Raw genomic sequence first — 27,643 nt, forward strand, 5'->3', positions numbered from 1 at the left:
AAATGTGTTCTCGAGGGAACCTCACCGACATGCAATGGCACATCCTGTTGTTACTTTGTGCATACACTGCCGAATAAAAGACTTGAGGCTGGATATCCAGCTCCAATAAGCATTTAAACGATCAGAAAACGGAGAGGGGAAGGGCAAAATGGCAGTGTCGCTTCTCTTTTCGCTGATGCATACTTTTGGCAATAGAACGCAAGAATCATCGCGGCAACATCCTTTCTATTCCTTTTCTTCCTTCAATCCTCGCAGCCACCGAAGGGAATGATAGCCCCAAGGGCACGTATACGGGCACACGAAGGAATTGATCGGTACACAGTACATTATGCAACAGTTCTTCCACCCACGGTTTACTGGGAAGTTCATCAGTGGGTTCAATCGATCCTGAACTTCACCGTTGATGTGCTAGCTTATTGGAAAGTACTGTGCCACTAGGTACGGGTCTGAACACTTCAATTATACCACAGTCGATATCATCGTGACATTGCAGTTCTAAGAGGTAAATCGGGATCAGATATTTTTATATCTAAAAGTGGTAACTGGATTAATATGTCTGGGAAGTGAAGACCAACGAAGTCTTGAGTTGGCTATATTAGGTCTCTCCAACCAAGGACAACGCCCCACTCGTACACTCGTGTGTCGCTCGTTACATGCTGCCCTTTAACCCTTTAAACAACACAGGTGTGGATTGGCAAGATCTCTGTTTCTGGTATTCACCAACATCCACGTCGAGCAAGCCAAAAGCACCAGCAATTGAGGTGTATTGCAGCATGTGGTTCCTGTTACCCGAGAGTAAGATGCTCTCGTACAGCCACTTCCCAGAATCTATCATTGATCGTTCGCTTAATCTCGGCGTCTACTTGACTGAACGGGAGGAATGGCAGGATGACCCGAAAGAGTTCACGTCTGAGATGAATTGTGTCTTGGAGGGCAAAGTATCGAATAGGTGTCGGGCAATGTGTAACACACAAAACATCCTGCGAAAACCTATTAATTGTCGATCCCCATATGTGTATGATGCTGGCTGACTCGACTCATGCGGGTGTGTCAGGGTATGCTCGCGAATCAGTGAAGATACTGGAGTGGTACACCGAGTCCTTTTTAGGCAGAAGAAGACGACGCGTTTTAATAGCGATTCGAAGTCCTTAGTCTGGCCAAAGAAATTATTGCGAAACTTGGAGGTGCCTTTCGTCGCTTATCGCCGCTGGAACTATATGACGACTTCGCTAAAGAGAAAAGTTTGTTTCTCGAAAGAGGCAAGAGACACCGTCTTTATCACACTGCTTGTCCAATCATCATCTATATACATACAGAAGGCGATGAGAAAATGCAAACTCGCTATGTCTGTTCTGATGACCGATCTGTTGATCTGCTCTGATCACCACGAACGGTGTCGGAATTAATTGCAGTCGGATAAAGAGCCACTTGTCTTAACCCATTGGACAAAGAGAAGTATACAAAGTGTTCACTTCCTCTCCCTCTAGAGACTGAAAATTGACGCGACGAAATAGAACGGGAATCAGATCCAGAAGGATTACCTCAATCAACCAAAATCCAATCAAAGACTGATCACTGAATCCCAGCACGAGACAAGTAAATGCAATTGACAACAAATATTTGGGGTACGCATTTCGGTATAGATGGAGCTGATAAGGAGACAGATCAGTCAAGGGATGTTCAACTTGATAACTAGAATCTGTCTCTCCAGAACCTTGAAAGACGAAATGACGAGAAGAGAAGGGAGGAAGGTCTACAATAGATTACTTCAATTTGACCAATCCCTATCGAAGTCTGATTGATCAAAAACACAAAGAGAAAAGCAGTTGCACTCAAGGACGATTCTCTTGGCTTACCCCAAATCGAAACCGAAGTGGACAAAGCTAAAAGAAACGGGAAAAAGTAGCCAAGGGATGTTGGATGTGACGACCAGGACTCCCTGACCCCGGTTGTATCTTCGAGCCATTAAGCTCTTCAGACATATGAATCCTTTGGTCGTGTGATTCGAATCGGACCCCGACACAGATACAATACTACTCTTATACAATGAGCTCAGCCCCCAAAAAACTGAAGCAAGACATGTGACAATTGCAAGTGCCTGCAACGCAAGGAATCAGCCTCGCCGTGGGAGGACATTGTTAGAAAGGGGCTCGGGCTAGAGATGAGAAACATCAACATGCTCATGTCGGGAAAGTGATTCACGAGTAGTCTATCTCTCTGATAGACATAACATCTCATCTCAGAATCATGTCTTCCACCTTGAAGAATGACTCGTTTTCGAAAAGATGCCTCTATGTCTGGTACATGTGACTCGTTTTCCCTGCTTGATAACACAGCACATAATGGGAGATGCGAATGCGATAACGCAACATAAGCTGGCTACTTGCGTCTGCTAATTAATTTAGTGGAAAAATATGATCTTGGAGAATACGAAGGAATTAAATACGGAATATCGGAATCGATAGAAAGACGGCCCATAAGAAGGTAGCTGCCATTTGGTGACGAGCGACCGGGATCGAAACGGATACTGTTTTCAACCTACGAGGTATCTCTCTATGTTAATCAGTGAGGTAACGATGACAAAAGCGGCTATGGACTTACTTGGGTAAAACATGGACCACAGATACTGAGATATGATGCTGTGGTGCATTGTGTTGGGTTGGTTCCGAGGGATTGTCATGTCATCCTCATCGTCGTTCATGTAATTTAATACCTCATCATTAGACACACCACTACAGTGATGGTCTGTCTTAATCCTACGGCTTGGCCTTATTCTGAGTCATAAGGATAAGAGAAATACGAATCTGATCCTACCTTTATGTCATGCTCGCTGCATTATCGAAACAACTGTATAAAGAATATTAGAAAATAAGTCTATGTACTATTTGTCTATCGTGTACTTGATCATCATAGTTATCAGTCATTATTATATACAATTTTCTTCCTTCCACTCACTTGTCCACCCACTCATGCTTAAACACGAGTAGTAAGTAAGGAATGTATCAACACCTCCCCCGATACATATCCACCATCTCCCCCCTCACCCTCCTCGCAAGCGGCCACGCCCTCCCGAGGACCTGCAATGCCCCAACTCCCAGCTCGATCCTCGCTTTCAGCGACTGTTCCTTGCCTACTCCCGTCGCATCCTCATGCTTGATCGCCAATGAGGACGGAGGCCCGCCTGCCAACGCAGCGACGTGGACTACGGCAGCGATGGCGAGAGCGCAGGTAAAGAACGGCGTTCGAGAGAGGACCGTGCTGGGCAGCGTAGCGAGGTTAGAGAGGAGGTCTGCGGCGCGGAGGAGTTTCTGGGAGTGAGTGTTGGATGCGGGTGAGTCGTGATGGGGGATGTGTGCGGATAGTGGGAGAGATTGGAGGGTGCGGAGGCGGGTGCAGGTTGATGTTGACGAGGATGATGAGGCGAGTGTGGCGTTGGTGGTGGAGTGGTAGGAGGCGAGGCGGATCGTGGAATGTGGGTGATGGAGGTAGATTAGGCTTCTGATTTCATTTATCTGTTAGAGTTTTGGATGGGAGGGGATTGAGGTTGGGTAGGCTTGGCATTACAAGTATGTGATCATTAATGTTTGAAAGACCATTTCGTCGACGGTTGCAGTGTCGTGTTCTGGTAGGGAGGAAGGGAGTCTCATTAGGGAGGTGGCGAGGCGAGCGTCCAGGGTTTCGGTTTGGAGTTCGGTGTCGGGGTCGAGGCATTGTGTGACTTGGAGGACGGCGCGGAGGTCTTGCGTTGCGAGGATGCGGTAGGTGAAGGGGGAGATGTGGTGAAGGTCGAGGTCTGGGAGGGTTGAGAGGGTGGCGGATGGTTTGGGGGGCTTGAGTTGCTGTACGCGGGGTCAGTGCCTGCAACAAATGTATTATTTTCGGCTTTGAAAGCGTACCTCGAAATTGTATGCCTTTTCGTCGCAGGGAAGCTGCATTTCGTCGTTGATCCATTTGTAGCTGGGCAGGACGGGCCCTCCGCCAAAAGCGGAGATGAGACCTTCCACTACGACGAGTTCCCAGTAGGTGCGTCGCCAGCTTTCTTCGAGGATGGGACTACCGCGAGAGTGACTGCGTGCGAAAGTGGGACTGGTCATGTCAAGGTGACAGGCCAGTTGAATGGCCTCTTTGAGGAGTTTTCGGGCTGTCTCTTCATGTCCGTAGGAGTGCTCAAGGATGGCGAGGAGAAGCAACCCCTGAACTTTAAATCCGTCGTTTGGGGCGGAAAGGGCCGTGTAGGCGGACGCTTGAAAGGCCTCGCTGAATCCGGGTTGGGGATAGTAGTGGCTGCCAATGTAGCGCATGATATGCGTAATGTACGCTGGGATGTGCTGGCATAATGACGAAGCAAGACTGCGCCGCGGCAGAAGGATAGGATGCGAACGATGAAAGTGGTGGTAGTAGAGCTGAATCATGCCATCGTGGGCCAGAGGTTCAGACTCCGCAACACTTGGTGTGTATGCTGGTGGCGATGGAGGAAGGTCCGGGATGGGATTGGAATGAGCATCGCCATTGACATCGATGCTAGGATCGAGGCTGAGGAACTCTGGCTGGGTTGGTTAGCATGACTTTCGTGTTGAGCGAATAGAGAGACGGTACATCTAAATCAATGGTGTTGTTTAGCCAGGTGGTAAAGTCTGGTAGGAGATCGACATGCCCCGGGGGTGGATCAGGACTAGATCTGTTCCGTAAGCCGCGGCGTGAACGAACATAGCGACAGTCGCTGTTGCTGGTGCGGCAGCGAGTGCAGATGGGCATGCGAGCGTCGCATTTGACATGGCGGCTACGACAGGGTATACAGGCGAGGGGAGAGGGTCGTTGGTCGGCCATGATGATGATGATGATGATGACGATGATGATTCTGCATGCACGAGCCAAGTCCAGGGTAAAGGGGAGGCCATTTGAAGGATATATTATCTACAATGTATGGAATGATCGGACTCCATCGAGGCTGATTCCCGAGTTCTGGAATCAGGCCTGCATGCCGAGATCCCCGAGGATCGGGGACCATCACCAGCCCTGATCATTTGCAGTACTTCGCCTACGTTGGAGTCAGTTGGTACTTGGTAGTGACATTCCGATCGACTTCGCATGCAGTCGGTGTTCTTGTTGGATAGCCCCGAGTGAATGTGCATGATGTGAAGAAGAAGGCTGTCAGCTAGCCACTGTCCGGGACGAGAGCCATACAGATCTTGAGGTGTTCGCCCGAGCAAGGCCTAGTGTGGAGAGGCCGCTGCAAGATATTTACATTCGAGGGAAAGGTCCCGAGAAACCGGATCCGCCGCCCAAACCCGGTGTGTTGGGATGTCACTCATCACACCATCACCTCGTCGATCAGCAGTGTTGTCTTCTTCAGTTGGTCGGCTGCAGGCACTGGGCGGAGATGTTCGTTTGGGTGGTTCCCGATGCATGTTTCTCGGGGTTCACTTCGACCCTCGACAGGCACATCTAATCAATGCACTTCCTCCACAATTAATTGTCAGCGGGGGTCCTTGTGCCACTGGTGACACAAACAAATTAACTTCCCACCAGGTCGGCGACTATCGACGGCGTCTACTTTATTCCATTTCCACTTCTTCCCCCCCCCCTGGATGCATGTGGGGGAGTGGCTCCGGGTCCCCGGCTGTTTAAATGAGGATCCCGAATCCGAGTCCCTGGGCAATCCCCGAGTGGCATTCGAAATGGTCCCCGACGCCGCGTGGCCGTTGCCAATCATGGCTGGTGTGACAATGTCACGGTCACAACGCAAAGCCTCGATGACCGGAAGTATCTGCAATCTAATCATGATCACGGAGTAGTACGAGGAGTGGCTGACTGCCGGGGAGTCGGGAATCTCATGAGCAGGGATGGAAAGCCATCCTAGTTGCCGGTCGCATCTTCACCATCGGAAGAAACTGCCGCAATGGTGTGTCTGTCCTGTTTGGTTAGAAAACGTACACTCAGCCAATCTGGATATCAGCCATCCAGTACAAGTTTACGAGACTGTATACAGTAACTACGGAGTACTCCGTAGTCACTGCAAGATTCCCTGCTGCTGCTTCCCTCAGCAGCACTACTGCCGCATCACTGCATCACTACCACCTTCCTATCCCAACAAGGAGCCACCCTCCCCGGCGACCGCCTCACTATTGCTCGTCAGACCCCTAATCTCCAATATGATTACTCACATCGTCCAGGTCCAGTCCCCATCCATTCTCGCCCCCGAAAGGGTCCAGGAGGTGAGTCAGCATCCGTTACGTCATCTTCAATCGATAGCTAACTAGTTAACAGTTAAACAACTAGTTAGTTAATTACAACAACTAACTAACTTAACATGGTCGGGTTCTAGCATACCAGACATGCGCTGATCTCGTTTCCCTCGAAAAGCAACTGTCTACATCCTATCACTCAGCAGTCATACATCGAGGCATTCAGAAGCAAGAAAGCAAGATTCACTTGGGGGTAAAAATGTAGGTGATCTATGCCCGATGGCGGTTAATTCGATGGAGGTCTTCTAATCTCTTTCTGATGACGATGGGGATTCCAGATATACTAAGCGGCATGAATGGGCACAAATGAGGGCGCGTATATGAAGGTATATATGATGCTGGGGTTTTCAAAGTCAACTTTGCATGTTGCCTGGTCTCTGTTCGAGTTTCCGACCGTGTCTCGCGCACCAGCATGACCAATTTGGGTAACTCTAATCCAACCTCTCCTCCGGCGTAAGGATCCAGCTGGGCAAGCACAACGTAGCAGTCACCGTTGCAAGAACTGGCTTCATTAGCGGATATATGCATAGGGAGAGATACACCTACCAGGAACGAGCTGATATCCGTACTGCAAACTCGATCGGACAATTGCCTGCATGCCTTCCGGCAACGTATCAACATACCGCGCGTCGCTCAGAACTTCGCGGGCAATCTGCCTTCGTGAGTATAGGATAAATCACTGCACGGAGGAAACTTACTTCCGGGGTTCGCTGCCCAAACTTTCCGGCGATATCCCGCATGAATCCCATCCGCACCAGCAACGGCGCGATGGATCCGCCAAGAATCACCCCCAACTGTTGGCTGAGGTAGTATGCCCCTACACACGAAGCCATATCTTCCTGTGGCGCGCGGCCAGTCATACCAATAAACTCGCCCGAAATGATGATGCCGATGGGAGTGCTCATGGGAATGACGAGGAGCGTTTCCCAGACGGGGCGATCAAAATGCCACGAGAGGAATAGGAGAGTGGATGCAGATATGCTAATGGCGGCAGAACCAAGGCTCATTTTCTTGTAACGTTTTGTTCTACGGAATCAGCACCAGCAGCTGGCGAAGGAATATCGAAACTTACCTTTTGATCGAGAATCCCGAAATAATCGAGCCCATCGCGAGAGCCATGGTGCTTAGAAAGAGAAAGAAAGTTGCCACTTCCTCCTGCAGTTGTCTCACCTGTGTCAGATACTGCGTGATGGTGGTGGTGACCTTTGCTCGTCAGTATAGTTGCGCAGCAAGGGTCTCGTTGCGACCTACTCCGGATCGTCCACTAAACAGCACTACCTGCACCAGCCAATACTGCCCAACTCCTTTGGTGACCAGTCGTAACGGTACCAGCGGCTTCCTGGCCCACAGACATTCGTGGCATATAAATACTATGATGGCTAATATGCACACGCCTAGCAGGGCGTACACAGTGTTTCGCTTGTCGTCGACTGTTCCAGCTGCCGTCAAGGCTAGTAACAGAGTGAAGACCGCAGCCGCGAAGCTGAAAATGCCGAAATAATCCAGACTCTTTAGCTTTTCGATGTTGCTTGTCTCAGCGACAGGGGTACTGCATGTCCGAGATCCGGTAGGGAACTGCACCCTGGATAGTAAAAGACACAGAATGATGAGAGGTAGCCGGCCAGTGAAAGCCCTGTACCATTAGCCGTCACTCAAGGATCCGAAGAGAAATATCATACCATCTCCAACCCCATGAATTCACAATAACACGTCCTAGCGGAGCTCCAACACCCCTTCCGAGCATGTTCACTACGTTGGTGTAGCTGCGCAATAACGCGACCTCACTGGGCGCCGCCAGATCTATACCTATTAGCTTCCTCGTGGAATGAAGCGGGCATAGCATCGTACCGGTTATGATAATGGAAATCATGACCACCATGCCAGAAGATCCCACGCCACTAACAATTCGTCCGGCTATCAATTGATTCATTGAATTGCTGAGGGAGCTGCTCGAGTTAGCGCCGTACGATCGCTCCAGTTGGAAATCCCACCCACCTGATCAAACACCCAAGAGCGAATACTAGGTATCCAAGAAGCATTGACCTCTTACGTCCCACAGTATCTGCGAGGGTGCCGTACTAGGTACATCAGATCCAAGCATATTCAATGCAGGATAACAGTACCTACCACCGGCAACGCAATGCAATACCCCAAATTATATCCCGTCACCAGCCATGATGCTTTCGATAACTCATGGAACTCGGAAGCAATTATATCGTAGGTTGCAACGACGAGGGACTCATCCGTGCTGGCCAAGAACGCGCCTATGTGTGTCAGCAACATTCGTTACAATGAGGGTGTAAAACTACCTAGGTATGCAATGAAGATGGCCAGTCCGGAGCCCCTGGAAATACTGCCTGTTGTCTCATCGTCAACTCGACCGTGCGATTGCCCATTTTCTGGACTTGAAAGTAATCGGGTTGTCTCGTCAGAAGTCATAACTCTCAAAAAGAATGAATGTGGGTGTAAGCCAGACGAACAATGAGGTGGGATGGGAAGAATCAGAAAAACGGAGCAAATATGCGGAGCTTATCAGGCAGCATCACGTCTGAGTGCCTTATCAGCAGCTGCATGTAGACGTGACTCATCATAGAACAACATAGCTAACTGGTCATCAAATGAGGGGAGGTAAGATGAGAGAAGGATCTGACTAGAGGCAGTTTACCCCGCTAGCACGCGATCGGCGATAGGCTTGATGCTATCTCGGCCGACGAGTGTGTGCTATTCGAATTGGCTCTCGATTGAATGGATGAAGGCTGAATGTTCCCGCCGCTAGTAATAGTGTCAGTTTAGGAAGGGACTAAGTGTCTGTTCCTGTCCCCGGTTAAAAGTTAGCGTATCCATCGCTTATTTGGCTTGCGAGTTATGGGTTGGCTAATTGTTTATGGCTGTCATTACTATCCTTAGCATTCTATCTCTTATTCCCTCAAGTTTCAAAAACTCATTCAAATTCTTGTCCGTTGGCAACTATTCGTTTTGATGTTCTCAGTTTGTTAAATCTACGATGCAAACTTCTATCCAATAGAGATTTATGTTATTAACATCCCATAGTCCTGATAAAACCTGCTACTCAAAGAGCTACCGGTGCAGGCCTTGTTATACGTATTATCTACACGTAAATAAAATTCTGATCCTTCACGGATCTGGTATTCCGAAGCTGGATATGAGCTGGCTGCGTTCTTACCCACTTCTGAGTGATGTTCTGGACTCGGGACTTTGTAACGCCCGAGATCTGCTACCCGCTGTTAGCCAGTCTCGGGCTTTACTACCACCCGAGGTTCTTCTATAAAAGCCTCAGCTCTGCCAATTATCTACTATACCCAAAGTCGCTATCTGACAATACTTCTCATAATGTCTCGTTTTCTTTCTCATGTGATAAGCATACAAAAACCCTTCTTCCCACACGGTCCTCTCAATTCACGCTCTTCCGCAGTCCGCACAATTACCACCATGAGAAAACCGGCCCCAATAGCCATTGTCGGCGGTGGTCCATGTGGACTAACATTCGCACGACTCCTCGAAACAGCTGGTATTGACTACATCGTATTCGAACGTGACACCTCACCAGAAAACGCGCTGCAATTCCAAGGTGGCACACTCGACCTCCATGGGGAAACAGGCCAAGAAGCTCTGCGGCGCGCAGGCCTGATTGAAGAGTTTGAGAAACTAGCGCGTCGAGATGCAACAACATTAACTGTGCAAGACTTCCGCGGGAATCATCGCAAGACATTTGGTGAAGGTCGTGATGCCCCTGAAATCGACCGCCTGCAGCTGCGACAATTGCTTCTGAAGTCTTTACCCGCGCATCGCATCCGGTGGGCCAAAGCCCTTCAGGCTATTGGGCAGAAGAGCAAGATCGAGCATGGACCTGGCGCAGACTGCATACTCCGCTTTGCCGACGGTTCGACAGAAAGCGGTTTCAGACTCGTGGTCGGCGCCGATGGTGCTTGGAGCAAGGTCCGCCAACTGGTATGTAGCCATCCGTTCGTTGTTGTCACCGCACTAACTGACTTATTTCCCCAGATAACCCCCGCAAAACCACAGTACTCTGGACGAATATTCATTGAAGGTCGTATATCTCCTGGCAACCCACAGTATGCGGCAGCACACGAGATGGTGGGCGCGGGTAACTCACTCGCCATGACCCGGGGCTGCACGCTGTGCATACAACAGATGTCCGACCGCTCCTACCGCGTCTACATGGGCCTTGAAGTCCCATCTACATTTACCCGGCCTGGAGGCGAAGCCGACATAACGAACCCTGAGAAAGCGCGCGCCGCGGTGCTACAGTACTACGCGGAGTGGGCGCCACACCTTCGTGCGTTCGTCGAAGCAGCAGAAGGTCCCTGGCGTCCGTGGCCACTGCACCGACTAGACCCCGATATTTTCCTTGACGGAAGTCCGAGCTGGACACGAGTCCCTGGAGTGACGCTGCTAGGTGATGCGGCGCACCTGGCGACGCCGAATGGCGACGGGGTCAACATTGCCATGTATGATGCGTTGGTCTTGTTCGACTCACTCATGGCTGAGATGCACAAAGAGCAAAGCGATAGTCACCAGACTGATGCAGATGCAAAAATGATAGAACGCGCCGTTGTTGCCTATGAAACGGACATGCGTGCCCGCGGACGAGCGCATATCTTAGACTCGATGGACATCGAGGATATGATGTTCGCGGAGGATGGGGCAGCGCGTATGTTGGCGATGATTAGCCAGGTTTGATACTCGTTTCTTGCACATAGCTCCTCACAGAAACTCTGTCTAAAATCACCAGATAGTACATAGTTAGACATAGACTTATAATTGCTCTCATGCAGAGTATAAAGCTTCACAATGCCTGTGTGCCCCGTCGATCACTGCCCCGCAACACCCCGATATAGTAAAGTAACCTATCCGTACCCCACTCAGATCCAATGCCCCTCGGGATTATTCTTCCTTTTCTTCACCACCCCCCCTCATTCCTCACTTCATATCTTTTCAAACAGAGTATCATACCTCCTCAACCCATCCTACCCTTCCCAAAGAAAACGAACCATCAAGATGTCCGAAACAAACACCAATACACACACCTCCCTAAAGACAAAAATAACCACCTACTTCACCTCCGTCGACTCGTCCGACCTCTCCACAACCTTCTCGCTTTTGTCCCCCACCGCAACCTTCACCATAATCACGGCAGCCAACACAACCTTCACCGGCCGGGATGCCATCCACGCCATGCTATCGGACTTCGTTGCCCGGTCCATTACAATGGAGCACCGGATATGGAGCATGGTTGTCGACGAGAAGGCAGGAAGAGTCGCCACGCAGCAGCGGTACATTGGAACGCTGAAGGACGGGACGGAGAACGATATGCACACTTGCAACTTCTTTGATTTTGATAAGGAAGGGAGGATTGAGAAAATCATGCTTTGGATGGCTGGAGAGACTCCGTTGAGGTAGATGGATTCTTGTTGATTTTTGGTGGGTGGGGGGTGGGGGTATTTTCTCTTGGAGAAGATCCTATGTGTCTAGTAGTTACTACTACGTGTTTACTTCCTCGGCTGCCATCAAAAACAATATGTTGCTCAGAAAATACCCTCAATCTCACTTCTCGAACCCCTCCCGCCTTTTCAAATCCCTCTCCAGCTATTCTGACCTCTGGAATATTTCCACAAACCCCCAATTGTAGCGCAACGCATAACACTGTTTAATCGGTTCCCAACCACAGCCACAACCATCGGCCCGAACAAAAGGTTTGAGTGGATTTAGAAGGGTTCAAAATCTTCAGGCTTGCCGCAGTAATCGCTCTTGTTCACACCAGCATCCACACATAAGGCCGCATTGCACTGCTTCACCACCTTCAGGGTGTAGTCATTATTGCAGTGAAAGAGGATATTGCCCCAAAGGCCGGGAGCCTTGACCGTGAATCCGTAGCCCGCAGCTCTCAGTGCGTCTCGGATAGCAGAGTCGGCATCACCTATTGAGATCGAACATTACAGTTACTTAGCATGAAGTTCATTACTGTATCACACCGTTATCTAAGGCGCAGGCAGTTACCTCGATTGTTCAGGGTCGAGGCGCAGTAGTTGAACCCCGGCTTGCAATTGGCGGTGGCGCCGGCGTGGCACTGGGATTGTGCAGAGCCTGCTAGAGCCATGGTAGTGGCTGCGATGAGAGTAGTGAAACGCATGATGGAAATCTGGTTAAATTGGTTCTGTTTGAGAATGGATTTCGGGGTTGGAGGTTAGGATCTTTGGGAGATTGGCCTGGGAAAGCTTGGCTGTGTTGGAGATTTTGAGGGAGGTTCTGGTGGGCGGCGCGGCGTTTATATATGTTGACAAGACATTGGGTACTAATAATCATCTCATCATCATCGAAGAACTCGTTCTCCAGCGGAATGCGCATGCTTCCTAAGAAGGCAATAGGCATCTGCCTCACATCGCATAGATTCTCGAACTAGCACGGCGTTGTATAACCCTTGATATACTAGTGGACCCTTGATGTTGAGTCCGATTGGATCAAGTAAGAACTTGCTGACCCTGCAGTGGTCGGTGTCTGCTCTTCTCATCATACGGTCCTGTTATACCATCTAGCCATAGTCATATACTTTTAGCAAGTAACCCTGTACCTAAATACCGCCTTACTTTGAATGTCTTCATATGAAGGGATGCTGTGATGCCCAATTAATTCGATAGAAGAACCAAGGGCCGCTTCACTGTATGCTGATATTTTGGAACGACAGTCTCCAAGAGACCACTGCGTGGTAACTTTCCTACATAGAGATATTTGTCAGTGCCAGAGGTAGATAGTGTAATTGTGATTAGCTCGCATTAGTGGCTCTGTGCGGCGTTAGTGCTTTTCTTCAAGAATTTGTCGCTTTTGAGTCTCCGGCGCATCCGAGACCTAGTACAGATGTAGTCGGGGTGGATCAAGTTTTGATCGGGCCTGGGGTCTCCTCCGGAAAGATGGTTTGCTGGTCGTCTCTACATATTTCTCATTATTTGGACCTTTGTGCAACAATGAGCTGGGTACTCCATAGGCGAGAAGCAACATATCTTCTTTGTCTCGTTGGCTCTTGAGTAACTATCGAATTAGCTGGGGCATGGGCTTTACTTGCTTTACTTCTCTCTTCTTTACCGTTGTGTGATTGATGTGCCCAACACATCGCATTCTTCATCCCTTGCTCGGTTTATGTCATGGTTTAGTCACTCAAAGTAGACTTGGAACAGATACCCCGGAAGAAGCAAATTCATCCACTTCTGAGTGCGGGGTCGGGACGGAACTAGCCGGAGGATGCGTCCTCATAGTGCATCACGGCGGCATACTCATTGATCTAGTAGTTGCACATAGTACGACGTGTGATAAGACCTGGGCTTAGAAACTAGTGGAGAAATAAGTAAGTATGATTCAGCCCTACAATACCTGAGAAATTGTGCTGGCCGTAAAAGGCTTCTATGGTCTCAGCTTGTTAGATGGAGTCAGCTATATTGTTACCCTTAAAGCTGTGCTGGGTAGGGACATCACCATGGTTAATCTTGGATATCGCGGTGGTCACGCCTGTGAAAGTAAATGCGATCCCATTTTCCGCACACACAGGACTTGCTTGCTCCGTTCAGAGTGAGGCGGGTGGCGGGTTTGCATTATCAGAGTCATCGGAGGAATAGTTTTAGGGGCACTGTCATCTTCAAATCTGGTTATAATGGCACGTATGACTGTCACAGAACATGTTACGATGTGAGATAATTCATGGCTTCCGAGTTTTATAAGTGATAACCTACATGATAACAACATACATTCCGGTAAGAATCATGATTCGCGTACACGTTAACTCTAGGAAAAACATAGCTCACCGTCCCATAGTCCATGTTGAAGCCCCAAAATCTAAACCTCTGAAGCCCGAGTAAAAACGTATCACGCCCAAAAGGACAGGAGGGTATGGATGCATCTAGTCCCCATCTTACATAAAAGCATGCGAACCTAAAAGCGGATCGGTTCCACCCGGCGACCGCCATCGGAGCGCTTCCGACCCATTTATTCATCTCCGCATTCCGCCACAACTTTGCTGCATCTTCATTGCGAGCACACCGATTCAACACACCATGCTGCGCCAACTTCGACAATTGGCTCCTCCAGGGTCCCGCTCCCTCAGCACCAAAAAGCAACACCACCTCCCAGCAGCCTACTACCGAGGCGGGACCTCCCGCGCCATATTCTTCAAACAAGACGACCTCCCCAGAGACAGGAGCAAATGGGACCCCATCTTCCGAGGTGTCATCGGCAGCCCCGATCCCTACGGCCGACAACTCGACGGCCTAGGCGGAGGCATCTCCAGCCTCTCCAAGATCTGTGTAGTGGGTAAGCCCACTCACTCCGACGCAGACATCGATTACACCTTCGTGTCTTTGGGCGTGAAAACCCCTGATGTAGACTACTCCAGCAATTGCGGGAATATGATCAGCGCTGTCGGTCCATTCGCCGTGGACTCCGGGTTAGTAATACCGGGTCTGACGTCCGCATCCGTGCGCATCCACAACACCAACACGGGGAAGATTGTTCACTCTAGTTTTCCCGTGGTGGATGGAGAGGCTGCGGCATCGGGGGAGTTTGCGATAGATGGAGTGGCGGGAACAGCGGCACCCGTACAACTGGATTTTGTCGATCCAGCAGGATCGAGAACGGGGAAGTTGCTTCCTACGGGACAGGTGAGGGATGTTTTTGATGGGGTGGAGGCTACTTGTATCGATGTGGCGAATCCGTGTGTGTTTGTACGTGCGGAGGATTTAGCTGTGAAGGGGAACTTGACTCCGGACGAGATTACAACGTATCCGGGGCTGCTTGATCGTTTGGATTCTATCCGTCGACAGGCGGGTGTGAAGATGGGGTTAGCTAATACTAGGGACGAAGTTCCTGGCAGTGTACCTAAAATATGCCTAATTTCGCAGCCGGGGACTGATGCTCGTGCAGCAGAGCAAAGGCAAACGGCGGAAAAGGTGGACTTGCTCGTGCGGGCTCTATCGGTTGGGCAGCCGCATAAGGCAGTGCCAATTACTGTGGCGTTGGCTGTAGCGTCTGCGGCACGAGTAGCGGGCAGTACGGTATCGCAGGTGGTCAGTGAAAAGCGCGTGGATGAGACGGGGATTACACTGGGACATGCGAGTGGGAATCTGCTCGTTGGAGCGACGTTTGATGAAGAGGGAGCATTGAGGTTCGCGACGGTGTTTCGCACAGCAAGGAGGTTGTTTGAGGGAAAGATCTTTTGGAAGGGATGACTGGGGTATAAATAGTAGGCGGTTGATCTGGGTTTTGACGCGCTTCTCTATAATTGATACTGCTTATATTTCATGACTATTACCGTAAAATATGAAGCTCGCGGATATATTTGGCGTGGTGGCGGGTAAGACATGGGTATTTAAACAAAGCAATATGGCCACACCGCAGCAGCTCATCTCAACTGTCGAGTCCGAGGCATCATGGCCCGTGAAGGTAAACCGGTACGACTCACACCATCAGATATTCCCACCTCTCCCAGCTTCATCGTCGAAAAATCGTTATTTTTTTTTGAAAATGGGATCGATTACCTTCATCAGATGAAGTACAGGCACGCGCTAAGGGAACCCAATCGGTGGCAGCCCCATATGCGCGACCGCCACCCGTCGTTTTCGAAGAGATGGGCCGGTTTGTTAAGTGGGGAAGAGCTGTTCAACTATCCGAAGCCCAGTGCCTATATGCTATCCGTCAATTCCTCGAGGATGATATTCCTGTGCCTGAAGTGTATGGTTGGCTCACCGAAGGGAATATCAAATACATTTACATGGAGTATGTAAATGGGACCTCCCTTGAGCAAGCATGGCCAACAATGGCACATGAGGACAAAGCTAGCATATGTCGCGACCTCAGGGGAATTTTTCAGTCCCTAAGACAGGTTGAACTGGATCCAGAGGACCCATTCGTAGGTATGGACATCCCATGTGCCCTCTAGCTAACTGATTACTGTCAGCTAGACTTTCTCTCGTAGGCAAAATCACGAAAAAGACCACTTTATGATAGGGCACTCCACGTGAACTATATGCATGAAGCAGGCCCTTTTGCTACAGTTCGCGACTTTCACGCATGGTTTACATTTCTTCCCCGAAGACGCATGTCAGATCCGTACTCGGTACCAGTTGAACCATTTCGCCATGACCTCCCAGACGAATGTGCAATTAGACTTACTCATAATGATCTCCATCGCAGTAATATTATGATTACATCCACACCCCCATATCGTGTTCTGGCCGTTATCGACTGGGAGCAGTCTGGTTGGCTGCCTGAGTACTGGGAGTCTCGCAAGGCACAATGGACCGCTGATAGAGTTGAACCATGGTCCACCACCTACCTGCCAATGATTTTGGATCAATTTGCTAGTACTTGGGAACCATGGGACTACTACACCATCTCAATGGGATGTTGAGTTGTTACACTGATAGCTTGATGTTTCCCAGCCGTACCACCCGAGAAGATGGATTTCATCAGGCTTATGATGCATAGGTAACAATGAGTGCTATGATTTCTATGAGTAACGTTATTCTTCAAAGGTAGATAGATAGGCCTTACCACGTGTTTCGAAATTCCAGCCTCGTTGTGCTTTGTCCCGCGTCACACTCCGCCAAGCCCCTTCCCGTAATATCTCCGCACCAAGTCAATTTTGATTGGACAGACACTTTTTTGCTTCAGATGAAGTGGCCGCCCAAGTGGAGTCAGCGGCAGGGACCAGCCTCGCCTTAGCACTTATTCACCTGGGACCCATGGTAGGGGTCCTTGACAAAGCTTTTGCTACCTGATAGTAACTATACAACAGTTTAAAGGGCCGGTATCATAGTATATCCACTTCAAGTCGCTGGCAGCAATGGATAACACACTCATCATGGAAATCCTCCAAATGAGCGATCACAGCCTTGCCGCCAGCGTCTCAAACACGCAAAGGATCAGGCTATGCAGGGATTGGCGGTAGGCTGTGCCGTGCGGCAATCTCTTGCCCGAAAGGCCCCTACTTATACCTGAGGCTTGAGCCGCCCCCACGTCAAATTTCTGACGAGATGAAATAAATCGTTGGAGGACTAGCGGACAAGCGGTGGTGCTGTTGGTGATCACAGCCCATCTTCGTCCAGAATGTTGGCCAATTTTCTGCCAAAAACAAAAGCATTCGCGCTTGTGCCCAGGAAGAGTCCATCTACAGACGTGAGATCCGCGTCTAGTGAGAGTGATGGCGACTCTCAACGCGGTTTTGCGGGTCAGCGACAGATGTGGTCACCCGTGATACTACGCTCCGTGTCTCTAGCCGTGTTCGTGGTGTTATTCATTTCGTTCATCATTGTTATTGAGGTGCTCTATTCGGTTTCTACGCGGAAGGAAGGCTTGAGCACGAGTGAGGAAAGGTATCATTATCTGTGGACGTATGGTCCGACAGCGGGTGAGCCATCCTCTGCAAATCCACCCCCCTCCTTCGAGTATACTGACTCCACAGTTCTCACTATCGTCGCGGGGTTCTGGGGCCAGATCGAGTACCGAACGAAACAGCTTACGCCATGGAAGCTCATGAGTCAAGAGCCAAAGCCTGCGACACGCTCCTTGCTGCTGGACTACGTATCTGACTGGAACGTGATCATCCTATTTCGCGCCTTGAAGCAAACATCCTGGGCTGTTGTCCTTGCAGTCCTCGGAACATTGCTCATCAAGCTAATCACTGTGGTCTCGACTGGCCTGTTTATGCTGCAAAGTGTATACATGGAGGATGTTCCCGCGACCCTAAAAACACAAGCGAGCTTCGATGGTGCTGGATATAATGGCTCCAAGGTTGATGGGACGGCTGCAATGGTTGTAGCTGGGGCTTGGTGGCTTGGCCTGCCACATCCGTTGGGATCGACCGACAGATATGCTTTCCAACCGTTCACGACCTCAGAAAAGAAACTTGGTAGGGCCAGATTTTCTCATGTCCTTCATATGAGATACTGACTCGATTCCAGGTGCCGATGCGGTCATCTCAGGAACCGTGGACATGTTCTCTGCTGATATCCAATGCGACGTAGGTACAGTCGCAAATTGGACTTCGGGTTGTAGCACCAAACACTGCGAGCAATATGAGCTCAACATGACCCTTAGTACGCCTTCCTGCTCGAAGTACCCATTCACAAGCTTCCAGAGGAGCTCCTCTTCCGTAGGAGGGTACTATGCCGACGTATTCACCGCAACGTGTACGGATACAGCTGATGGTCTTGAGGACGAACGTTTGATCTTCGCTGCTGCCCACTGGTCTGAGAACAGCACCCAAATACAAGCGCTCGTCTGCAGCCCAACATATACAATATCGAGAGGATCCGTCTCGCTGCTCTTCGGCAATCAAAGCGTGGTTAGCATGCAATCTTCCAATAGCAGTTCCAGCAACCGTACAATACCAGGGGTAGACGCTATCGAGCTAGGGACAGGACTCATTTCTTCGCTATCGTTGGCTGAGGGCACTTTAGATACGCTTAATTACGTGGATACCACAACGCATGCGTTTGCCACCTACCAATACAACATGTCCGACCCGAACAGTACCTATCCCAGTGCATTCTATCTTGTCGCCAACTTAACCTCTCCCCACCTGATGACTGACTTGCTGGACGCATCAATTTTGGAAAACGTTTCCCGCCCCACATTCAATGCTATGGCTGCACAGATAGCAAGGCAGTATTTTCTGCCTTCTGCGGACGAGGATTTCGCAGGGACGTACTCTGCCCATACCCAGAGAGTGGTAGTTAGGGAACTTTCGGTCCGGATAATGGAGGCTACCCTGGCAGTCTTGATTGTCTTGACCGCAGCACTGTGGGTCTGGAGACCGGTTCGCTGCACGTCGCGTGATCCTGGCACAATTGCTGGGCTAGCAAGCATACTAGCCCGCAGTCCCAACGTGTCTGAGCGCCTTGCAGGCAGCAAAAACACCAAAGACCTCGTGACCTGCCTGTCGGATGGGAGATTCTACACCCGCGTGACAGACAATGACGGCTGGAGAACGTTTGGTATCGAAGAAGACCAGAAAGCAACCGAAGCGACTCGTCCTGGAGTCAGCTCTGGCACTTTGACCTGGTGGCGGCCAATTTCAGTAAAGGTTTGGTGGTGGATTATCTCTATAATCCTCCCTCTTCTCATTATCGCTGGGTTAGAAGCATCCTATCAGGTATCCGCCCGTCAGAATGGACTTGGAACGGTCAACTCCGGTGGCTACATTCACTACGTCTGGGCTTATCTGCCGGCATTGATATTCCTCATTACCCGCATCTTTTTTGACTGCATCCACTTTTCGGCCATGGTGTTTCAGCCGTACCTGGAGCTCCGGCAGGGTGGTGTGACAGCACCGGGTAGCCTTATGGAAAACCATCTGTCCAAGTTGACCTTATTCTCCTTTCTTACCGCAATCAAGCGGAAACAGTGGGCTGTGTGCGCAACAGCATTTACCGTTCTACTAGCCCCGGCACTCACTGTGGCAGTCAGTGGGTTGTACTCAACACAAAACATTGCCTACACACGCCCTGCTTCCATTGCGCGAACTGACACTTTCAACACCACCATCAGTCCTCTTTCTTCCACCACCAGCGACCCCGGCCTCGGCCTCACAGGGGCCCTCGTAGTGGGAGCCAACCTATCATACCCAGCTTGGACATATGACGAGCTTGTTTTCCCTACCCTGAGTGAGATGTCCCTGACCGACAAGGACGGGAAAGTCCAAACCAATGCCTCCTCTTTCAACAGCACGTCTGACAGCCCGATCCTTCTTAATTTAACACTCCCTGCCCTCCGCGCCAGCCTCAGCTGCCAAGAACTTTCCACAAAAAATATCTCCTACATTGCCCCTGCCAGTGACGTCTTCCCCTTTTGGGACATCTTCATGCAGCTAGACAAGAAATGTCAGGGTGTGGATAGCTTCGTCACCTTCCCCGTTGTAACCGACTATACCAATGCTACATACACTACATTCGGTGGCTTCAGATACCTAAAGGACGAATTGGCATTTGGCGACTGCGCAGCGCTGATGGGCTTCTACGGGGTTATACACGGAAATTCCACGGCTCAGATCCGCGGCTTCACCTGCAACCCGCAAATCGACGAAGTGAACGCAACAGTCTCGTTGTCGCTCCCCGGACTAAATATCCAGTCTGCGACCGCAGATGAGTCGACAAGCCACCTCTTCACAACAGACATCGCCACCACCCTCAACTTCAAAGGGTTCCTTTCCCAACCCGTAAACAAGCAAAACGAAGCCTTTGATGCCTTTTTTTCCGCTATGCTCAATGACCAAAAATCCCTTTCCTTATCCGACATCACTGACCCGTCCCACTATTCCACTGTCATCAACGCAATCCAACACCTTTACCGCACCCTGATGGCTCAGTCCATGAACGGCAATGCACGGATTCCCTCCACAGATGACAACCAAACTACCTATCCCGCCACAATCGTAGATCCGAATCGTACCCGTCTCACACAGAGCGCCATCTCCACCCGCATCCTCGAAGCCTTTCTCGCAGCAATGGTCATCTCCACCCTAGTAGCGATGTACTTCATGCAAACAAAAGAAGTCCTTCCATTCAACCCCTGCAGTATTGCCGGTGCGGGGGCGCTGATTGCTGGCTCTGACGTGCTGAAGAGTGACACATTACCCGTTGGGTCGGAGTGGTGCGATGATCAGGAAATGCTTAGAAGGGGATACTTTTTAGGGTTGGTGTTTGGTTTAGGATGGTGGGCTGGGGACGACCCGAGATTCGGGATTGATGTTGGGAGGGCGACGGAGGAGAGAGAATAGTTTCTTCTCTTGTCTTTCACGATATATATGGAAATTGTTGACGAAATTCTCTTAACGCGAAGCGATTTATTGAACTTATTGCGTATTTACGCGGCTTATCAATGCTTATATGTTTTCTCGAGCTCTGATACTTTGATATATAGTAAATTAGCGAACAATACGGCATATGAATGTGCCAATGATATCACTGTGCAAATGTAAGGTTTATTTGTCAAATAATATATACGGATACTAAGGCAATTCCATAAACCGTGTATTCCATAACCTGCTGCTAATTCGATGGTGGAGCTATTTCAATAGTACCTGCTATCAGTGTCCCTTAAGAGCCAGAAATATATTTACAACGTTGAAAAAATGGCTTTCACTTATGAAGCACCGGCTCTACCTTGCACATTGCCAGCATATTACTGACTGCTCAACACACTACCACCACTCGATCTGAGCTTTGCAGATCGCTCACCACACCACTCATATTCCTGGAGCACTAATCCACTTTACGCATTCTATCGTCATAAATTCATACTAGGATTACAACCCCGTATTTGGAAACAAAGAACACATTCGTGTTAAATAGTAAACATAAGCTTGATATATAGGATTACTCTTATCGTCCATCTGTCCATCGACCTAACATACAAAACCCATTAAAGCCATATAACCATTGACATAGTGAACCCATAACATAACTCATTTACAGCCCAAGGCCTTCCTCCTGCTCCTGGGTGTAGCAGTACACAGCATCAATGTACGTCGAAGGAATCGAGCCGGAGCCGGAGACCTCCGATTCAGTAGGATCATCCTCGGTGTTGCTGTACATTCATTCAATTCGTTAGCTGAATCACATCCTATAATGATCACCGGTAGGTGGTTGATTTTGGTTTTATGATTTTCCATACCTGTACAGATCGCAGAGATCAGGAGTAGAAAAGTAGGAGTAGGTGCCGCTGCCACAGTTATACTCATTAGTCATATAGATTCATTGCGAGAAATCAATATAAATCAAGGATATGGGGGAACTGTACGGGTGATCCAGCTCAGTGAGCTCCTGCAATTCGACCTTCTGCTGGTAGACGTCGGACTCGCTGGTGCCGTATTCGATCTGTAAATTGTGATTGTTTCATGTTAACCACTCTTCTTTCATGTTTCATCATGTTTGTCCATCTGGTAAAGATGAGATGGAATATCCACATACGTCAATGAATTGGCCGACAACACCGGAGGCGAAAACGGCCATGGCAGCGGCCAGGATGGACTTGTTGAAGAACATGTTTGCTTTTCGTTCTGTTTTTGTGTGTTTGGGCGTTGAGAGGGTGGTCGGGGTTTGAAACGAATAACTATCGGATGCTTTGTTTTGTGAAGAGTAATCTATTGCTTCTCGGTGAGTATGCTTGGGGGGAAGGGGTTTAAGTACTATTGATGAGGCGGCAGGTCTAGTGTTCGTTTATCATAACATCTCAATAGTGTCGGCCAGCTTGAATTCATTTTTGGATAGTTCTTGTCCCTTTCTTGTCGATCCGGATAATTGCTCGGAGCCGCCGGGGGAACTCGATGCCGGAAGCTTATATAGTTGGCGATCTGGGTCGGCTTAAGGTGCTGATCGGCAGCTGGGGCTGACATTAAGCTGAAGTTTTGGGAGGACTTGGTATGTTGCCATTGGGGATCCTTGAGGATATATACAATATAAACCGCGCCCTCATACCCTCAAATCCAACCTCATCCCAGCGATTTAGTTAAACTGTATCTCCATGGCAATGTTATGTTCTCTACCATACAGGAGCTGCTCCCATTGCTGAAGGAGACGATCGGTGCACGCGGCACGCCAAAAGCTTCACAGCCGCACTAGCGCGGATAGTAGCCGATCTCAGCCACTATCAGCCCACCGTGACGATCGGCGCGGTAAACACTTTGGAGGATCTCGTGTCTGCCCCCCTAGCGATGGCAGATATTTGTCTGGCCCTGCATGAGAAGAATCAAATTAGCGAACTCAATTGCAGGTTTCGGAAAATATCCTAGCGGTTGCCTGCCGTTGGGGTCGGCAGTTACTTGATGTTTTCGTTTACCGGAGAATGTATATCTCTGTTTGTATGGCAGCTCACTGATATCGCGAAGTTAAGGTTCCTGGGCACATCAAGGTGGCTGGTGGGACGGGAAGCTTGGTTGGCTCTAACGAGGAACTATATGCTGATCGGCTATAGATCCGATCCTGGAGCTCTCGTACCGGGATGGCAGATGTAGTGATGGCTATTGCGAGTTATGAAATATAATGCTTTGAGGATAATTTTTGGGTATAAATACCCGAGGCAGCTCGTCCTCCCGATCGGAATATCTGAGAATCTTCAAGCGGCGAGGTAGTTTTTGTGCCATAGATGGGTCAGACTCCATGGAATCCGCTCTAGCTTCAGCACCAATCCTACTGTTGACTTGATATTATGCTATGAGACTTTCAAGTCCAACAGGATATGTTTCTAAATCTGACATCACTGATGCCTGTGGGCCGACAGCCCGTACGTCATTCAAAGTTATCGCATGGAAATCCCACTTTGTAGCAGTACGAGTACTAGGTCGCAGCAAGTAATTGTCCCCACAAAGGACTTCTACGACATCATATCCGGGATCCCAAGTACGATCATCTGGACCGAGATACACACTGTTCTCCAATGGGTTCCAATGTTTTATATGGCTAACAACACTTAACTGGAACCGGTTCCCTTATGTACCCTGGGCTCACTGGAAGATAGTGGATGCAACGTCGGTCTAAAAGGTTGTGATAAGGCCTTGGCCATCATATAACTATTAGTACTGTACTCTAGTCATAGGATCTCGGTGATGTAAGACATACGGATAGTCCAGGTGAGCACCATCTCTGGCTGTTACCGTTTGGTTGTAGCAGACACCCTTGGAGGTGCAGGGAACTCGTAGTAGCACATATCAACAATTTTTCCAAATTTTGATGGCAAATATCATGGAACAAGAGACTGGGTATGTTATATACATACGTCAACAGTGGCAACAAGAACGCCAAATGAGAGGGCCATTGAGGTGGCGAGTAGATACTTGGTAAGTTGCATTCTGGATACCTTGTTTATTGCAATAAATGGCCTGATAAAAGTAAGCTTGGCGGTAAGAGAAACAAGGTCTCGAGAAAGATACGGTAGCCATACAGAGCATATGTGGGTATGACGGGGTGAAATGCAACAACATCATAGGCCCATTTTTGGCGAATAGACTAGAAAGCCGTGGTTGTCTTTCAATGTGATGACAGATTAATTACTTATTTGCGGGCACATTGTTTCAGTCTTGTTGCCATTACACGGGCAGCCACTGTGGATATCTCATTGAATTCGGCTTGGGGCGCAACGCAGAGAGACTGTCTTCCTCATGGAAGAACAGCCATCGTTTTCAGGCATCTGAAATAAGCTAATAAGTTTCAGTCGGCAAAACATACCCAGTAGAATGAGATGAGAAATCAGCAGTTGGGGTAAGTCGGGGAAACCCCAAATCGAGCTGGAGACAATGAATAATAATTGTCGGATGTCCCCAAGCAGAACTAGTACGTGCTTCAGGAATAGCAAACAAACAGGCAATCTTTATATATATATATATATCTTATTCGATGCTACCTTTGGTTAATTTCCTATGACCAAAATGGATACACTTGATCCCGACAATTCTCGATGCGATCAATGGGGAACAAATACGAAAGTTGACCATACATGCTGTTGCAGCATAGTAAGACGAAGCATATACCATTCTCTGTAGCTAACTACCATTATACCATAGTGCTAGTTAATTCATTATTCACTCCGTCTCTCGCATATCTTTGCATATCCAGCACTCTCTGAATATGACGGACAAAACTCTGTACTATAGATGCGTAAAGCGCAATGCACCGGCAAATATGCGAATGCAGTGATTTTATCACGTCATGCTGGTATTGATCTAGGCGGAGGGATCTTCGCACTGGACGTATGCAGCGTAGACCGGAGGATCAATGTTCGTCACACCCGCTGCAACATAGTAGATCTCCTGCCCATAGTAGCTATAGCGGTTGATGTTAGTGGGAAGACCAGTTTCAACCGTTTCGATAAAGAGGGGATAAGTACGAGTAGAGATAGCAGTTGGCAGTGTTCTGGAAAGTGCTGATGGATCCACTGTGATTACATTAGCATTGTCCTTGATTAGGTTCTTGATATGATAAGGAACATACGGCTGAGTCAATGAAGTACGGACATCAGACTCCACCTGCTGGGTGTAGTAAGCACCATTTGAGGTGTAGGCAATCTAAAGCCATATTTATTAGCAGATGAACAAGAATAAAGTTCATAAAAGGATATAGAATGGAAGGAGGATGATGATCTATTCTCAACGTACGTCGACTGTAGTTGCAACAGCACTTGATGCGAACAGAGCAAGGGCGGTAGCCACGATAGACTTGGTGAGGTGCATTGTGGAGATGTTGTCTGCTCAGGACTTTGTGCTGTGTGTGAATGCTCAGTTGGTTACAATGATGATGCTTTCCTTCTGGTGGGATATCTCAGCCCTTATATAGCCCTGAACGGAGTTTTAGATTTCACTTCTGATGAGTAGATAATAGACCTACCATCCAGCTGATCAGACCATTTAGAGCCAAGAATCCCCGGAAACCCCGGGCATCCTCTGGCTATGGAATCTTTGCATGTAATGTATAGCTCCATTGGAGATGTTGATGGCCAAATAGTCATAGATACGCGACATGGCATCAACTAGCAGACGACTATCGGATGGCTGCATATATGAATGCCCCGATGCTTTTGGCAGGGCCGTGATCGGCAGACCCCGGCTGCTTCCGAGTGGACTTTCCCCGCGACTTACAGGAAGCCACAACGCTGTGAAGCTCGACTTGATTTTGCACTTTCCTCCACATGGAAACTATTTCTAATAATATGTGTCAAGCATTCGGAAATGTTTGTTGGCATAAGAAATTATCTTATGAAAAGGTTTGCTCAAATATGACGATAAATTAAGATAATACGTACCAGTCCTAGGATAATGTTCATATACTGTCTAGGGTTGTAATTCAGCTTGCTATCTGTCCGCTTATATCCTTCACGTTTCCACTACACAACGTTCAATATGAATAAGGACTATACAACGATTATATCTCACCATGGCGGTCCCTGTACAGGTCACATAAGGAGCTTCACAATAGGTCTCATTGGCGTAAACAGAAGGGTCCAGGTTTCCCCCATCTACCCGGCAAAGGCTGTCTTGTCTGTATAATCACTATTGTAGCCTAAGTCAGTAAAACGACTAGGACGACCACATCTATGAGAAGAGTATAGATACTCCTAAATATAACAATTGGAATACCGTATTAAAGTGCTGATGTACCCCCTGTTAGGCTATTTCTATAGTAACATTATTTGGGACACCTAAATGCGTCTTTAATGAAAGGTTAAGGCAGTAGTAAACAGAACATTCTGTCCTCAGCTAGCTGAAATCTACTCAGAACTGAGCAGATACTGCACACCAAAGTAATAGGCACAAGCCCCGCATATAAACTAACTATCCAATAGTTCATGCATATATCGCGTTCAACCGACATGACACTCAGCTCAGCCACTGCAAGCTTCCAAAAGCCCCCCTCAATCACATCCAAGCACCTAGGACACCCACTCATAACTCAACACCGGAATGACAAACTCCGGCGCTGTACACGTCGCATTGAAATACTGATCATGGGTGCATGACAAAGTGAAATCCGTACTCCCAGAGTAAGTAATCAGGCTACCATTTGCACATTCCAGCGCATGACCATCTCCCAAGACATAATCCATATGCCCCGTAGATGTCGCATAATTGGAGCTGCCATAAAAGGAAACGATCCTTCCTTCGCCCCGATCCGCGTATCCACAATTAGATGCTCCGTTTCCGATATCATGAACTCGATACCCGATGTACTGATCGTGACAGGTCAACCCATCCGCGAAGTCGATATCAAGGGTTTCAGGCGGACCATATCCCCATGGTTGGTAATTGGGCATTCCAGTCCAGCAAACATTGACCATGCTTCCGTTGCAGGTAGCAGGGTCGGGCGCGCACCAGCCATTACCGCAAAGACAGTCTTTAAAGTCGATGTCGGCCTGATTATGAACGCAGTCCAGGCTCTTTGACCCGTTGTACCAGTGGAAGGTGGTAACTTTCCAGGTGGGGATGGGACATCCGTCTGGGGGAGTGATGGAGCGGGGGTGCAGAAGGGCAGTGCTGGAGGTGGAGAGGGCCACGAGAGTGGCAATTGTGGGGAAAATCATCATTTTGAGCGTTCCAGAAGGTGACTCTCAGAAAAGCAAGCTGATGAGATAGTTAGGAAGCAGTGGGCTGTCTAGAAATTTCGTAACGCTTTTATATCTCCCATTCTGGCATCAGCATTATCCCCTCTTCCACAGGGTGAATATAGACGATTGAAGAGAGTTGCTCGGTTCTAAAATCAGGGTCTGCTACCTGCACATAAGCTGGTTGTGGTGAGACATCACGAATGAAGAGCGCAAGGAACCGACTGATTTGAAACATCCGGCTCGCCTAAGCTATAAATGGGTGTGCTGGTTCCTTGGCATCGGAG

At 48.9% G+C, this 27,643-nt stretch overlaps 12 protein-coding genes across 12 annotated transcripts; 6 read left to right on the forward strand and 6 right to left on the reverse strand.

The window, feature by feature from the left end:
- Nucleotides 1-3,002: 3,002 nt before the first annotated feature.
- On the reverse strand, nucleotides 3,003-5,307 carry ASPBRDRAFT_188193 (Zn(II)2Cys6 transcription factor; the record flags this gene model as incomplete). The annotated part of the gene is made up of 4 exons (XM_067620119.1): nucleotides 4,597-5,307; nucleotides 3,897-4,547; nucleotides 3,565-3,839; nucleotides 3,003-3,498 (listed from the first exon to the last, which is right to left on the reverse strand). The coding sequence occupies exons 1-4, from the start codon at nucleotides 4,825-4,827 to the stop codon at nucleotides 3,003-3,005; spliced, it is 1,653 nt and encodes a 550-aa protein (XP_067474016.1). The 5' UTR covers nucleotides 4,828-5,307.
- Nucleotides 5,308-6,133: 826 nt separating this feature from the next.
- Nucleotides 6,134-6,450, forward strand: ASPBRDRAFT_137396 (uncharacterized protein; the record flags this gene model as incomplete). The annotated part of the gene is made up of 2 exons (XM_067618891.1): nucleotides 6,134-6,215; nucleotides 6,326-6,450. Coding segments are annotated over 2 exons (207 nt in total), but the record flags the coding sequence as incomplete, so codon positions are not given.
- ASPBRDRAFT_48723 (uncharacterized protein) lies at nucleotides 6,373-8,873 on the reverse strand. Its single transcript, XM_067626149.1, has 10 exons — nucleotides 8,555-8,873; nucleotides 8,373-8,509; nucleotides 8,241-8,323; nucleotides 8,094-8,191; nucleotides 7,925-8,045; nucleotides 7,497-7,878; nucleotides 7,318-7,448; nucleotides 6,944-7,271; nucleotides 6,792-6,897; nucleotides 6,373-6,747 (listed from the first exon to the last, which is right to left on the reverse strand). The coding sequence occupies exons 1-10, from the start codon at nucleotides 8,682-8,684 to the stop codon at nucleotides 6,677-6,679; spliced, it is 1,587 nt and encodes a 528-aa protein (XP_067474018.1). The 5' UTR covers nucleotides 8,685-8,873; the 3' UTR covers nucleotides 6,373-6,676.
- Nucleotides 8,874-9,596: 723 nt separating this feature from the next.
- ASPBRDRAFT_59558 (FAD-dependent oxidoreductase) lies at nucleotides 9,597-10,967 on the forward strand (the record flags this gene model as incomplete). The annotated part of the gene is made up of 2 exons (XM_067628075.1): nucleotides 9,597-10,214; nucleotides 10,269-10,967. 2 exons carry the CDS (start codon nucleotides 9,597-9,599, stop codon nucleotides 10,965-10,967), a joined length of 1,317 nt encoding a protein of 438 aa, XP_067474019.1.
- A 210-nt stretch (nucleotides 10,968-11,177) lies between these two features.
- ASPBRDRAFT_48725 (nuclear transport factor 2 family protein) lies at nucleotides 11,178-12,017 on the forward strand. Its single transcript, XM_067626150.1, has one exon. It carries the CDS (start codon nucleotides 11,286-11,288, stop codon nucleotides 11,685-11,687), a length of 402 nt encoding a protein of 133 aa, XP_067474020.1. The 5' UTR covers nucleotides 11,178-11,285; the 3' UTR covers nucleotides 11,688-12,017.
- ASPBRDRAFT_137179 (uncharacterized protein) lies at nucleotides 11,993-12,384 on the reverse strand (the record flags this gene model as incomplete). The annotated part of the gene is made up of 2 exons (XM_067618867.1): nucleotides 11,993-12,204; nucleotides 12,285-12,384. 2 exons carry the CDS (start codon nucleotides 12,382-12,384, stop codon nucleotides 11,993-11,995), a joined length of 312 nt encoding a protein of 103 aa, XP_067474021.1.
- Nucleotides 12,385-14,027: 1,643 nt separating this feature from the next.
- ASPBRDRAFT_48726 (DUF453 domain protein) lies at nucleotides 14,028-15,617 on the forward strand. Its single transcript, XM_067626151.1, has one exon. It carries the CDS (start codon nucleotides 14,327-14,329, stop codon nucleotides 15,494-15,496), a length of 1,170 nt encoding a protein of 389 aa, XP_067474022.1. The 5' UTR covers nucleotides 14,028-14,326; the 3' UTR covers nucleotides 15,497-15,617.
- An 80-nt stretch (nucleotides 15,618-15,697) lies between these two features.
- ASPBRDRAFT_79060 (uncharacterized protein) lies at nucleotides 15,698-16,689 on the forward strand (the record flags this gene model as incomplete). Its single annotated transcript, XM_067629439.1, has 3 exons — nucleotides 15,698-15,864; nucleotides 15,921-16,176; nucleotides 16,243-16,689. 3 exons carry the CDS (start codon nucleotides 15,698-15,700, stop codon nucleotides 16,675-16,677), a joined length of 858 nt encoding a protein of 285 aa, XP_067474023.1. The 3' UTR covers nucleotides 16,678-16,689.
- A 686-nt stretch (nucleotides 16,690-17,375) lies between these two features.
- Nucleotides 17,376-21,045, forward strand: ASPBRDRAFT_200766 (DUF3433 domain-containing protein; the record flags this gene model as incomplete). The annotated part of the gene is made up of 3 exons (XM_067621475.1): nucleotides 17,376-17,676; nucleotides 17,731-18,177; nucleotides 18,230-21,045. 3 exons carry the CDS (start codon nucleotides 17,376-17,378, stop codon nucleotides 21,043-21,045), a joined length of 3,564 nt encoding a protein of 1,187 aa, XP_067474024.1.
- A 559-nt stretch (nucleotides 21,046-21,604) lies between these two features.
- Nucleotides 21,605-22,419, reverse strand: ASPBRDRAFT_188208 (uncharacterized protein). Its single transcript, XM_067620120.1, has 4 exons — nucleotides 22,238-22,419; nucleotides 22,068-22,144; nucleotides 21,942-21,989; nucleotides 21,605-21,854 (listed from the first exon to the last, which is right to left on the reverse strand). Exons 1-4 carry the CDS (start codon nucleotides 22,310-22,312, stop codon nucleotides 21,737-21,739), a joined length of 318 nt encoding a protein of 105 aa, XP_067474025.1. The 5' UTR covers nucleotides 22,313-22,419; the 3' UTR covers nucleotides 21,605-21,736.
- A 2,383-nt stretch (nucleotides 22,420-24,802) lies between these two features.
- ASPBRDRAFT_188209 (uncharacterized protein) lies at nucleotides 24,803-25,501 on the reverse strand. Its single transcript, XM_067620121.1, has 4 exons — nucleotides 25,417-25,501; nucleotides 25,253-25,326; nucleotides 25,149-25,196; nucleotides 24,803-25,084 (listed from the first exon to the last, which is right to left on the reverse strand). Exons 1-4 carry the CDS (start codon nucleotides 25,489-25,491, stop codon nucleotides 24,985-24,987), a joined length of 297 nt encoding a protein of 98 aa, XP_067474026.1. The 5' UTR covers nucleotides 25,492-25,501; the 3' UTR covers nucleotides 24,803-24,984.
- Nucleotides 25,502-26,687: 1,186 nt separating this feature from the next.
- Nucleotides 26,688-27,338, reverse strand: ASPBRDRAFT_137377 (uncharacterized protein; the record flags this gene model as incomplete). The annotated part of the gene is made up of 1 exon (XM_067618885.1): nucleotides 26,688-27,338. The coding sequence occupies one exon, from the start codon at nucleotides 27,336-27,338 to the stop codon at nucleotides 26,688-26,690; it is 651 nt and encodes a 216-aa protein (XP_067474027.1).
- Nucleotides 27,339-27,643: the final 305 nt, after the last annotated feature.

This window comes from Aspergillus brasiliensis, assembly GCF_001889945.1.
Source record: "Aspergillus brasiliensis CBS 101740 unplaced genomic scaffold ASPBRscaffold_19, whole genome shotgun sequence".
Lineage (NCBI taxonomy): Eukaryota > Fungi > Ascomycota > Eurotiomycetes > Eurotiales > Aspergillaceae > Aspergillus > Aspergillus brasiliensis.

Bases quoted from the DNA above. Each gene is read 5' to 3' on its own strand.
- ASPBRDRAFT_48723 (XM_067626149.1), bottom strand. From the start codon at position 8,684: ATGACTTCTGACGAGACAACCCGATTACTTTCAAGTCCAGAAAATGGG. The intron at 7,879-7,924 runs GTATGATATTTC...CTAATGGTACAG, and splicing joins AATTCATGGGGTTGGAGATG to GGCTTTCACTGGCCGGCTAC. The intron at 7,272-7,317 runs GTAAGTTTCGAT...CTGATTCCGTAG, and splicing joins TCGGGATTCTCGATCAAAAG to AACAAAACGTTACAAGAAAA.
- ASPBRDRAFT_48725 (XM_067626150.1), top strand. From the start codon at position 11,286: ATGTCCGAAACAAACACCAATACACACACCTCCCTAAAGACAAAAATA.
- ASPBRDRAFT_48726 (XM_067626151.1), top strand. From the start codon at position 14,327: ATGCTGCGCCAACTTCGACAATTGGCTCCTCCAGGGTCCCGCTCCCTC.
- ASPBRDRAFT_188208 (XM_067620120.1), bottom strand. From the start codon at position 22,312: ATGTTCTTCAACAAGTCCATCCTGGCCGCTGCCATGGCCGTTTTCGCC. The intron at 21,990-22,067 runs GTACAGTTCCCC...TAACTGTGGCAG, and splicing joins CTCACTGAGCTGGATCACCC to CGGCACCTACTCCTACTTTT. The intron at 21,855-21,941 runs GTATGGAAAATC...ATGAATGTACAG, and splicing joins GATCTCTGCGATCTGTACAG to CAACACCGAGGATGATCCTA.
- ASPBRDRAFT_188209 (XM_067620121.1), bottom strand. From the start codon at position 25,491: ATGCACCTCACCAAGTCTATCGTGGCTACCGCCCTTGCTCTGTTCGCA. The intron at 25,327-25,416 runs GTACGTTGAGAA...ATATGGCTTTAG, and splicing joins CTGTTGCAACTACAGTCGAC to ATTGCCTACACCTCAAATGG. The intron at 25,197-25,252 runs GTATGTTCCTTA...ATGTAATCACAG, and splicing joins CGTACTTCATTGACTCAGCC to TGGATCCATCAGCACTTTCC.